Here is a 12,578-nt window from a genome sequence, read left to right on the forward strand (position 1 = left end):
AGAAGTGGAGAGCAAACATCACGTCTTCAGGCTGGCCGGGGTCAGAAGGTCCAGCTTCTCCTCCGTGTGTTATACATATAAAAAACAACCAGGAGGACCAGGCAGCGAGCGATGGTTTGGAGTTTTAGGGTTTACTAGTTAAAATGAAAAGTTTAAGAACACTTTGCTTGTTGGTGTGAATGACTTCTGTTGGGTTATGAAGTCCTCTCTGACGTCCATGTCTTCACCAGGAAAACAGCTAAAAGACGTCTCCAACCTCTTCCTGTCTTCTCGTTTCCAGAACGCCAGCGGAGATCCAGCCGTGAGCAGCACAGTCAACCCATTGACAACCAAAAGGTCCAAGGTAAAGACCGAAGCAGAGGGTCCGCTGCCCATTTCCCCGTCCTCCCAGGTGAGAAGGATGGACTCGAACATCTGCTCCATCTTTTCAGGGCCCCATTTGCATGAATGATTAAATGCGCTTCACAACAATACCTCTATCAGATACAGTTATTTATGGCTCCATCTTTTATTCTAATTGCTAATTTAGTCCTAATTGATTATAGATAATGAATAAAAAGCAGCTTTAATCAGCATTGCATGGTGAGATCGGCCTCTTAGCTGTGTTGAAGAAGTAGATAAGATAAGTAGTGAAGTGTTTCATTAGCATATTGAGCACATGTCGACGTGATGTTGGTTGGTTCTGTTCGGGTCCGCGTACCGGTTCTACTGCTGTAACACCACTTTTCTCCAGGACCATGGTGGAGGCATCCTGGACCTGAGCGAGGATCTGGACAAGGACGAGTGCAAACAGGAGCCTGAGGCCATCTATGAGACCAACTGTCACTGGGAGGGCTGCTCCAGGGAGTACGACAGCCAGGAGCAGCTTGTTCATGTGAGCACCGTGTCCGGCAGCCGTGCACGGCGCTCGGTTTTTATCTTTCATCTGTTTGGTTGGGATTTCACCGAAACTGTCTGGCTTCTTCCTTTTCCCCACCTTGTTCATGCAGGCGTGTGTGTTAGCATGCAGAGCACGCCATCAGGACCTCCTGAGTCTTGTTTTTCATGCCTGTCGTTAAATCAGCCGTGATGGTCAGAGAAGGGACCGTCCCGTTGGGTTGCCACGCGCAGCGTTAATCAGCCTCTCGCCAAATTCAAGCCGGCTCTCTGCAGCTGTGCCACTCCACTCTGTAGACCTCTCAGCCCCCTGACCCCTGACCTTTCACCCCCAGCAACACCCCCAACCCCTGAAGCCCACAGAGACGGCCATAAATCCATCGTCGGGTCAGCAACTCAGACTTTATACCCCCCTTTCCAAACCAGCTTCTCTTCCTGCCTACCACTTTCCGACTGGCCGTCCAGCTCCTCACGCCTGTTCTGGCGCGTGGGGGGTGCATCAGGTCCACATTCCTACGCGCCAGTGGGGGGGTGGACAGGCTGCTGGGGGCTGTTAGGACCTGAATTACCTTGAAGGACTTTTGGCCTCTCTCGGCCGAAGCTCTGCGGGAATGTGCCGACCTTAGCGAGCGGTGGAGCTGGTTGGGGGGTTTGATCTGTGGACGGCGTGAGGCCAGCACATTCCCAAACCCTCACAGGAAACATTTGTTTTCCTCTGCTGGCGAAAAGTTTTATTAAACTGCAACTAGAAACCTGTTTCAGGGACACCGTTCCTGCCGTGGTTCTTCACAAAGTTCTCCCAGTATCATCTGGAGCAAGGAGAAGAGGAACGGTGCACCTGTGGCCTCTTTTCTTTCTTTTCTTTTCTATTTGTGGCTGCTGCTCCGACCAAAGCAAATTATAGTTTCAACCTGGAAATAGAGACGTCGTCTGGGGCCACAGCTTGCTTCCATTCCCCCTCCTACACCCAGATCTCAGCAGAACTGCCGACCACACAGCTTTTCCCCGCCGGAGAAAATCACCACCAAGTGGAGCATTGTCAGCTTGGATGTCCTGAGGAAATGAAGCAGTTCCTCTGGAAGTGCACAAATTCCCATGTGGTGTTGTTCAGTCTGCATCCTGGTTCTGGTTCTGGTTCTGGTCGAGTCCAATACATCTGTTAGAGCCCCCAAAAGGCAACCAAGCGCTCCATGAACCCTGTTCTGAACAGGATCACATGGATTACATAAACCTGCAACTGGTGCAGGAAAACCTCTGGACCAGAACCAGGAAGGAAAACCTCCATCAGGACCAGAACCAGGAAGGAAAACCTCCATCAGGACCAGAACCAGGAAGGAAAACCTCCATCAGGACCAGAACCAGGAAGGAAAACCTCCATCAGGACCAGAACCAGGAAGGAAAACCTCCATCAGGACCAGAACCAGGAAGGAAAACCTCTGGACCAGAACCAGGAAGGAAAACCTCTGGACCAGAACCAGGAAGGAAAACCTCCATCAGGACCAGAACCAGGAAGGAAAACCTCCATCAGGACCAGAACCAGGAAGGAAGACCTAAAGTTCTGTCCATGCAGTCCTGGTTTACCCAGAGACCCTGCTCAGATGAGTCTAGGTGAGTCCAGATGAGTCTAGGTGAGTCCAGATGAGTCCCGATGAGTCCAGATGAGTCTAGGTGAGTCCAGATGAGTCTAGGTGAGTCCAGATGAGTCCCGATGAGTCTAGGTGAGTCCAGATGAGTCTAGGTGAGTCCAGATGAGTCCCGATGAGTCCAGATGAGTCTAGGTGAGTCCAGATGAGTCTAGGTGAGTCCAGATGAGTCCCGATGAGTCTAGGTGAGTCCAGATGAGTCTAGGTGAGTCCAGATGAGTCCAGATGAGTCTAGGTGAGTCCCGATGAGTCTAGGTGAGTCCAGATGAGTCTAGGTGAGTCCAGATGAGTCTAGGTGAGTCCCGATGAGTCTAGGTGAGTCCAGATGAGTCTAGGTGAGTCCAGATGAGTCTAGGTGAGTCCAGATGAGTCCAGATGAGTCTAGGTGAGTCCCGATGAGTCTAGGTGAGTCCAGATGAGTCTAGGTGAGTCCCGATGAGTCTAGGTGAGTCCAGATGAGTCTAGGTGAGTCCAGATGAGTCTAGGTGAATCCAGATGAGTCCAGATGAGTCTAGGTGAGTCCCGATGAGTCTAGGTGAGTCCAGATGAGTCTAGGTGAGTCCAGATGAGTCTAGGTGAATCCAGATGAGTCCAGTCTCCCACTACATGTCCTGTGGTAATGTAGGTGATCTCCAGCCAGTCTTGGAGTGGGTCTGGACCACATGGTGTCCTTGTAGCAGCTGGTTTGGCTGCATAATGTTGGAGACTTCTGGACCCGGTTTCGGGACCCTCCTTATTCCTTTCGTCTGCTTGCAGCAGAAATTCAAGCAGATCTGTCTCAGAGTTTAGTTTACGAGCTAGAAGCCCGACATCCTGCTCTGCCTACAGCGTAGATCGTGGAGGACGGCGGAGGAAGTTCCTCTTCCTTCAGAAACGTCCAGAAAAACAGTTTTCAGGTTTTATCTTCCTCTGGCAGAAGCTCAGGAACGGCGCTGGCGGTGCAGGGAGAAGGACCTGGTGGGAAAAACACGACGATCTGCTGACTCGTCTTCAGAAACCACACACACACACACACACGTTGGGGGTCTCGTTCTTTTCACTTTTACTTTTTTCAGACATTTGTTGAGAAAGATGAAGCGACTGACCAGAACTGGTTTGTTCACGCAGCACATCAACAACGACCACATCCATGGAGAGAAGAAGGAGTTTGTATGTCGCTGGGAGGAGTGTTCACGCGAGCAGAAGCCCTTCAAAGCCCAGTACATGCTGGTGGTCCACATGAGGCGACACACAGGGGAGAAGCCCCACAAATGCACGGTAAGACCCTCAGGGCTCAAATGAGACAAAACTTTATTTAAAACGCTTCATCCAGACATAACAGACCAGTTTAATGCTACAAATCTTCCTTCTGTCAACAACAACAAACACAGTTACGTCATGATGGTGGATTTGGTCCTGAGATCCCAACGTAGCTCCTGATCCTCTCAGTCTGACCCCCAGAAAACCAAGCTGCTCATGTCATCCTGTAAAACCTGCAGCTTGTACATTTAGACTAAAACTGGCTGCAGGTTGCTCCAGCCAGCTCCAGGATAAAACCGTCTCAGGGGACATTTTTCTAACCTGTATTTCTAACATTTTTACCATTTTTAACCATTAATAACACCCACAATCACTAGGAAAATGTCCTTCTGAGACGTCTCTCCTGGCTGTTGGGAAAGGACAAAGGACACCTTCTGAGTCAGTAAAGTTTCCCCAGTAGGAGGAGAAGTCGGAGCGAACTTCTGGAAAAATGACCAGGAAGGGTCGGAAATGAAACTTGTCCTGCTTGAAATCAGAATTTCTTACTTCCTGAGAAACCATCCTGTAGGTGGAAACACAACCAGCATGCTGAACACACACTCAGCAACAGGAACGTCTTGCTTTTTAATAATGAATAATGATACAGTTTTTATCGGCACCTTGAGGTCACAGAGAGGAATATGGTTGTTTTACCAACATGTAAAGACCTGATGACAGAAATCAGTCGTGGTCGTGACTAACGTCTGCTTGTCCCAGCTCGGACCGGCTTCGTGTCGTTGTCAGGTGTGTGTCAGCTCTGCAGAGGTGAAGACACACACACAGCATGCAGCCGTAGCTGGTCATGCGTAGCAGCGGGCTCATCGGTGGCGATAGCATCCATGTCGCCACATGGTGGGGTTTCTTTGGAGCCTTCGTTTGCCGTGTGAAGATGAACTTGTCGGCCTGTTTGCGTTGCTTCAAAGCTCCTCACAGGCTCTGATGAATGCATTAGAAGCGATGACTTGTGAAGGAGAAGCTGAAGAAGCTGATTGACAGCGTGGGTGTGTAATTAAAATCTGCAGGCAAGCAGGGGGCCATGGGTCCTTATTAACTGCAAACTATATATTCTGTGCACAAATCCCACATGCATCTTCTCATAACACTCCAGCTCGCCTTTAGTCTTGTCTTTAAGGAAGAATCTTTTGACATTTTCATCCTCTTTCTGAGCTACTCGTTTTCGATTCTCTTTCAGTTTCAAAGCCAATTATACTCACAATGACGGTTCAGAGGGAATAGCAAATTATAGCTTGTACAGTACAAGTGAATACAAAGGCTAAACAGACTTCTTTTTGTTTCAACAAAGCACACAAGACAAAGAGCACTACCACACCTCACACTTAGTTTAGATATTCCACATAATAGCCCTTTTTTAGCAGACGGGCTTGGCTTTTGTGTGGCTCGCCACAGTAGGTGGGCAGCAGCCCAGCAGTGGATTACATTAAAACTAAATCACACAAAACATTTCTGTGTTTGTTGTTGCTGCACAGCTGCTGACAAAACAACACAATACTAACCTCTGCTTCCAGTTTGAAGGCTGTTCTAAAGCTTATTCCCGTCTGGAGAACCTCAAAACCCACCTCAGGTCCCACACCGGGGAGAAGCCGTATGTGTGTGAGCATGAAGGCTGTAACAAGGCCTTCTCCAACGCCTCGGACCGGGCCAAACACCAGAACCGCACACACTCTAATGAGGTATGTTCATGCAAACATGCGGATCAACACACACTGATGCTTCAAGTTTTATGTAGATATTTTCCCACCTGTTACTGTTTTTACTAAGCCTTAAACCCGCATCAGATCCCTGAGGTCTACCTGATCCACCGTCAGGAATAGTAGTGTGTAACTCTGAGGGATTTCTGACCCTTTATGGAGGTTTTCCAGCGTTTCTATCCGTCCAGGAGGTTTACAGTCCAGACACAACACACTCAAAAATAGAGGTACAAGATAAGGACATTTCTGTACCTATAAGTACATTTTAAAGAAATGTTCTCTCAAAAGTACAATACTGGTCTTTAAGAGACCAGAAGCACCTTGAGAGTATGAAAAAGGGTTCAAAGTGACATAAAGTACAAATTTGTACCATTTTAACCATAAGGGTACCTGCAGCATTGAAAAATGTTTGTCGTGACAAAAACTAGTGTTAGCAACAGTGCTAGGATTTTAATGAAAAAAAATGTAAAAAGTCGCCTCAAAAGAAATGTATTGTTAATACCGGTTTAGACCCACAAAGGTGGAGAAAAAAAACTATTATGGCTGTAATGTTACAAACTAGAGCAGAGTTGAGTGAAGACAGTCGTACTACAAAACAGTCAGATGCTGCAGACTAAGTGTACGGCTGGTCAGTAGTTTTGAGTTTTTGAAGATTATTTCTAGATTAAAGATAAGATAATATTGCTAGGTGGCATGGACCAGGCCTGATGCTGTGGAAAACATAAAAAAACATAACTTGATAAGGTGAGGTTGAACTTGATAAGGTACAAAAATAGACCAGAACTGAAGGGTACAGAAATGTCTCTCAAAAGAGTACACCCCCAGTGACAAGCATTTGTACCTTTTTAGGTACAAGCTGGTACCTCTATTTTTGAGTGTGCATGTAGTGTTTATTCAGAGACTCTAGATGGTAAATCCACCATTATTTATCACATCTTCATCACCATCACTACCATGTTGCTAAGAGACCTCTGACGATGAAGACACTTCCTGTCAGACTTTCCACCAATCAGAGAGCTTAAACTGACGGTAACGTCCAATCAGGAGCAGCCAAAGATCAACAAGTGATGAGAAGAGCAGGAAAATAATGATCCTCTATGGCTGGAATAAAGCCAAGAAGATGTTTGGGATGCAGCTGAGGTGGAGGTGCTGCAGTGAGGACAGCAGGTAGATAGTAGCAGGAAGACGTGTGGAAACATGGAAACAGTGTGTGTTGCTCTTTATGCTGCTTTATCTATTCATACATTCATTTTACATCATTTTAGCCTCAGAATCTGACAGCTGAGACTTAAACATCATGTCTCCATGGAAACATCACGTCTCTATGGAAACGTCACGTCTGCATGGAAACATCATGTCTCCATGGAAACATCTTGTCTGCATGGAAACATCACGTCTCTATGGAAACATCACGTCTCCATGGAAACATCACGTCTCCATGGAAACATCACTTCTGCATGGAGACATGATGTTTGCAGGTTGACTGGGAGTTTTGACATTGATAAACAAGATAGAAGCAGTGATAAAATAGCTTTTTAAGGTTTTTAAGGGTTAAAATTCTGCTTCACATTGAACTTTGTGAATCTGCATTCTGTCCACATCTGTGTAGAAACCGTATGTGTGTAAAATCCCCGGCTGTACGAAGCGCTACACAGACCCGAGCTCTCTCAGGAAGCATGTCAAGACTGTCCACGGACCGGAAGCTCACGTCACAAAGAAGCAGCGCAGCGACGCTCCTCCGAGGCTGCAGCCGCCTAAAGGGAACGGGGAGGAGGAGGCCAGCTACAGACACGGCACAAGAGGCGGCGATGGCAGGACGGAGGCCAACAGCACATCCAGAGGGTCAGAAGACTGCCTGCAAGTCAAATCTATCAAGACAGAGAACTCTTTGGTAAGTTCTGCTGCTTTGTATTATCCTGTTGTTTTATGTGAGTTTACATCCCTCCGAATTCTCTCTCTGGACTGCGGCTTGATTGTGCCTCTGTCTCTCCTTTAACACCCTCCTAATGGACAGTCTCCTCTGAGGTGAGCACACAGACTGCCTCAGCATGGCCTCCATCAACATCCTGGCTGTATGATTATTCATTTTTCTGTATGAGATGCAAACGTTCATTCACACACACTCTCTCCATGAAACTGGACTTTTCTCTACACGAGATCAAACGCTGAGCGACGATGAAAGCCGGCATGAATAGTGGAAGTCTTCGGCTGTTCTAGCATGTGTTCTCAACAAATAGTGCTTCCATCAAGTTGTGATCAAGACATGAGTTTACTTTGGTCAGCGTGAATGCTGTCACCACCGGATTGTTGCTCGCAGAGCTCATTTATTATCCATTTGTTTCCTTATTGTAAATAAATCACACTCGTCCATAATGCAGGAGGTTCTGGAACTACAGACCTACATTAGTTATCACAAAACAATCAGGACTTTTCTCTTTGGGAATAATTTAACAGTGAGGAATGCTTCATGTAGTTTCTGAGCGTGGCATGAGGCTGTTCCGATTGTTTCTCTTTCATTTGTATTCATTCCTCATTTTAAATTTCATCCCTTTTTGTCTCATTTTTGTTTTTCTTCACATTTTATATTCAGTTAGCAGAACTGATGTGAGCATTAACTTTGGCAGGAAGCTGAATTATTTATGACCCTTCTAACCGCCGTGTCCTCGCCGTCCTCCTGCAGACGTATCAGTCCAGCCCTGGCGACCACTCGTCATGCAGCAGTGAGCCGTCGCCTCTCGGCAGCGCCAACAACAACGACAGTGGGGTAGAGATGGCCGTGCACAGCGGGGGCAGCTTCGGGGACCTCAGCGCGCCGGACGAGGGCCCCTTGGTTGACTCCACTGTTCCTGCTGGCGGGCAGCAGGCTGGGGTGGGGCTCCAGATGAGGAAAGCTCACTGCGGAGCCGTCACCGTCAAGTTAGAAAACATCAAGAAGGAAAGGCTGAAGACAGTGAGGGAGTCCTGCCCCTGGGTCAGCGCAGCGCCGCAGCCGCCGCAGGGCCAGCGCACCAGCATGAAGCTGCCTCCCATTCCTGCAGTCGGTAAGACAAGACAACTCTCCGTGGTTTACTGCTGAACTGTAGGCTGAAGGGACGAGACGTTTGTAATGTCCTCCATGTCTGCCAGGTTCCCTCCTGGAGAGCGCCAGCCTGATGAGCGGTTTGCACTCCGGCCCAGCGCTGGGTGACCTGTCTTCATGTGAAGTCACGCTGCTGAACCAGCTGAACGAGCGCCGCGACAGCACCACCAGCACCGTCAGCTCAGCCTACACCCTGAGCCGGCGCTCCTCTGGCATCTCGCCCTGCTACTCCAGCCGGCGCTCCAGTGAGGCGTCGCAGTTCGGCACCAACCGACACAACAACATCAGCTCGGCCGACTCCTACGACCCCATCTCCACGGATCTGTCTCGCCGCTCCAGCGAGGCCAGCCACTGTGGCGGTGGTGTCAGTGGAGGAGGAGGTCTTCCTAGCCTTCTCAGTCTTACGCCAGCTCAGCATTATCGGCTCAAGGCGAAGTATGCGGCTGCCGTTGGTGGAGCCCCGCCCACTCCTCTCCCCAACATGGAGCGGATGAGCTTGCGGACACGCATGGCGCTCTACAATGACTCCCAGGAGGGCTCAGCGCTCCCATTCTATCAGCCCCCCTCTGGACCTGCACCCAGGCGATGCAGCGATATTGCGTATGGAACCCCGAGCATGATGCCCCATGAAGTCCCCGCCAGCCTTCCACGCCGAGCGAGTGACCCGGTGCGCCGGCCCCCCCTGGACCCGCTGTCCTTCCCGAGGGTTCAGCGCTACAACAGCACGAACTCCATGAACGCTCCATCAGCTGCGGAGCGGCACCACGGCCTGGCCCTACAGGGCTACACTCGCTCTGACGGGAGCCTCCAGCGCTACCCGTTTGCCCCGAGACCGCCCAGCATCTCGGAGAATGTGGCCATGGAGAACATGGCCGTCGACGGCGTGGAGCACAGCGGGGAGGACGATATGGTGCTTCCTGATGATGTGGTTCAGTACCTCAGGTCACACAATTCTGGCTCCTCAGGACACAACCTGGGGCCGGTTGATTATAACAGTCAGACTCAGGTTTACCAGGCGGGCGTGGCCCCCCCACCATCCTTCCATGCACAGAGGAGGACGGCCATGTTGGATGTGACCATGGCTCAGTCCGGTCCGGACACGCAGTCTTACCTGATGGGTTCCAGCAGCTCCCAGCAGCCCTTCTCAGACAGCCTGAAGAAGAACAACATGCCTGTGCAGTGGAACGAGGTGAGCTCTGGGTCGATGGAGACGGCGACGAAGCTCTCCAAGCAGCTTCCTCTCAGGGGGAATCTGGCTGTCGTCCAGCAGAGACACAACTTTGCCTCGCTTCAGGCACAAAGTCAGGGCCTGAACGGCAACCAGCAGGGTGTGCCCATGGCTCACAGCGTGTCCCTGCAGGGGTTCATAAACCACAGCAGCCAGAGGCCGATGAACGCGCCCCCCCAGCAGCATCCGCCACACAGGCAACCCAACAGCGTGAGCTTCTCCGAGCAGATCCATCATCAGCAAGGGCCGAGCCATCAGGCCGACTTCAGACCGACCCACACGAGCACGGCAGATCCAGAAAGTTACCGAGCCAGAACTCAGACTGACGGGTATTCTTACGGACAGCCGGTGGATCCACGGCCAGGTTACGGCGTTCCCCCCCAGCAGCAGCACAGAGGAGTGTTACAGCCCCGACCGCCCGCAGAGCCCAAGTCTGGCGCCAGGCAGCACGCAGGTTCTGGCATGCTGCAACCAAACCGAACTCCCAAACTGTCCGACCTGAGTCTGAGTCACACGAACGACACCTCAGAGGCCAGTCCAAAGAGGCCCAGTAAACCGGCGGACCACGGCAGCAGCTCTGCCGTGTTCTACACCGGTCACATCCAGATGTTCGAGCCGTCCTCTGCCAGCTTTGATGCCCCCATGTCCCCGGGTGTCCCTGCTGCAGCCAACACGGCCTCCCCGGGAGTCAACCAGGTGTCCAGCAGTACGGCAGACTCCTCAGGCGGCACAGAGCATGCTCAGATCGACTTCGACACCATGCTTGATGATGGGGACCACTCCAGCCTTATGTCTGGGACCCTGAGTCCAGGCCTGCTGCAGAGCCTCTCCCAGAGTTCCTCACGTCTTACCACCCCCCGCAACTCCGTCACCCTGGCGTCCGTGCCCACGGGGATCGGCAACATGGCCATCGGTGACATGAACTCTATGCTCACAGCTTTGGCAGAAGAAAGCAAGTTCCTAAACATGATAAGCTGAGAGCGACCGAACCCCTCCTCCTCCATCCGCTCCTCCCAGGACTGTCAGGAAAATACCGACTTCGTTAGAAAGCACTGAGTGTCCACTGTAGCACGCTAACCTCGTCGTGTTTGCTTCAGATTGGAAAATGTTACAGTAAATGTAGCTAGGAGGTTAACGTTCCATCATTATTTCTGAAAAAGCCATACTTTTCAGCTCCACATCTATGTTAACCCAACACATCAAAACAGTTGCTGTTCAGTATTTGCTGGTGTAACAGGCCTTTACAAAGTGATGCACTGATAGCCAATCACGTTGTGCCTTGCTGAGAACATCAACTTTAAGCATCTGAGGACAACCTTAAAAATGGACGATATGTAGATATTCAGAGCATTTGGTGATTGCTTTAAGTTGTGCAATAGACTTGTGGTGTTTAAACCTGGGCTGCAGGAGGTGCAGTCCCTTACCCGCATCTGCTCATTATATCTCTGCTGTTTGGCAGTCATCTGGAACGTCCTGCTTTCTTTTGGCAAAACGTTCTCTTCATGAAGCCGATGCGGCTCCTGCATGCACAACGCAGCAGTTTTACTGCCACCAGACGGACCTTTGTGAGAAAAATCCATAAAACCAGACGAAACGCGGAGCTCTGACAGCCCAGACACGCTGGAGGACAGAAACACTGAGGTTAAACAGCAAGTGAGGACGTTTGTTGTGCAGACGCGACCTGAAGACTGACTGCAGCCATCCTTCCAGAACATTTCTGGTTTTACAGGAGAGCTGGGGAGAGTTTGACAGCCCCAGTTTAAACACCATTACCATGATGGTTTTTGATCTGGCCCTGAGCTCTTAGGGACGGCACTGTAATGTCTGATTTCCTTCTTTGCCCTCCGGATCAGAGGCTTCATCTCTCCACGGTCCCGCCTCACAGGGGAACGCCATCGGGGAGGACGAGGAGTGTTTGCCTGTCGAGGCCAACGAGCCCCAGTGTTTCTGATGAGAAGTATTCTCTGAAAGAATATACAAGTACCTCTGTGTGTTCTCAGCAGAGATCTGGCTCTAATTACCGCCGCCGCCATCGCTGCATCGCCTGGACTCCAGACGAACCAGGAAACGGACTCGGACTTGAAAAAGAAATTCTGTTTGGGACGGGGTTGGAAACCGGCTCTGCAAATTCCTCCATTTTATTATGTTTGCTGAATTTCTGCGTAGACTTAATGTTTGTGTGTGTGCTGTCGTTTACGTTTCTATGCTCAGTGTGTGTGTGGGTTTGTGTGTATATAACTTTTGTACATTTTAAATAAACTACCTTTTTCCTGTTAAACTTGTTCCTTGCGTCCTCTCTGGAGTGTCGTCCCTGTAGGTGAGACAGGACCGTAAAAACACATCTGTCGTCAGACAAACACAACTTACCGCGTTGCTGTCATCACACACACATGCACAGTAAAGTCATGTAAAGATAAACACACACATTGGTCTCTGCAGGTGTCTGAAGGTCCCACCACATCATCTCAGTCAGGTTCTGGTCTGGACTTGGACTGAACCAGGTCTGTAACCTGACTCTGTGTTTGGGATCCTGCAGCCTGAAACAGTTCCAGACAGACTTCATCTGTCGGACAGACGGACTCCAACCAGACTAGAATAAGCCCAGATCATCATCCCTCCACCACCGTGCTGACAGCTACTGTCGGTGCATTCACATCAGGATAGTCTGCCAGACTCGGTCCGGTTGGGGACTTGGTCCGGTTGGAGACTCGGTCCGGTTGGAGACTCGGCCCGGTTGGAGACTCGGTCCGGTTGGAGACTCGTCC

The 12,578-nt window shown here is 50.3% G+C and overlaps 1 protein-coding gene across 1 annotated transcript in view; it reads left to right on the plus strand.

The window, feature by feature from the left end:
• gli2a (GLI family zinc finger 2a) overlaps window positions 1–12,068 on the plus strand; it is an 89,927-nt gene extending 77,859 nt beyond the window's left edge. The window contains exons 8-14 of the mRNA XM_079254479.1: window positions 281–391; window positions 734–874; window positions 3,627–3,776; window positions 5,324–5,488; window positions 7,116–7,397; window positions 8,187–8,547; window positions 8,633–12,068. Coding sequence (XP_079110605.1) covers window positions 281–391; window positions 734–874; window positions 3,627–3,776; window positions 5,324–5,488; window positions 7,116–7,397; window positions 8,187–8,547; window positions 8,633–10,791 — 3,369 coding nt within the window. The 3' untranslated portion in view covers window positions 10,792–12,068. The remainder of the gene's footprint in view (window positions 1–280; window positions 392–733; window positions 875–3,626; window positions 3,777–5,323; window positions 5,489–7,115; window positions 7,398–8,186; window positions 8,548–8,632) is intronic.
• Window positions 12,069–12,578: the final 510 nt, after the last annotated feature.

This window comes from Telmatherina bonti (assembly GCF_933228915.1).
Source record: "Telmatherina bonti genome assembly, chromosome: 15".
NCBI classification, from domain to species: Eukaryota; Metazoa; Chordata; class Actinopteri; order Atheriniformes; family Telmatherinidae; genus Telmatherina; species Telmatherina bonti.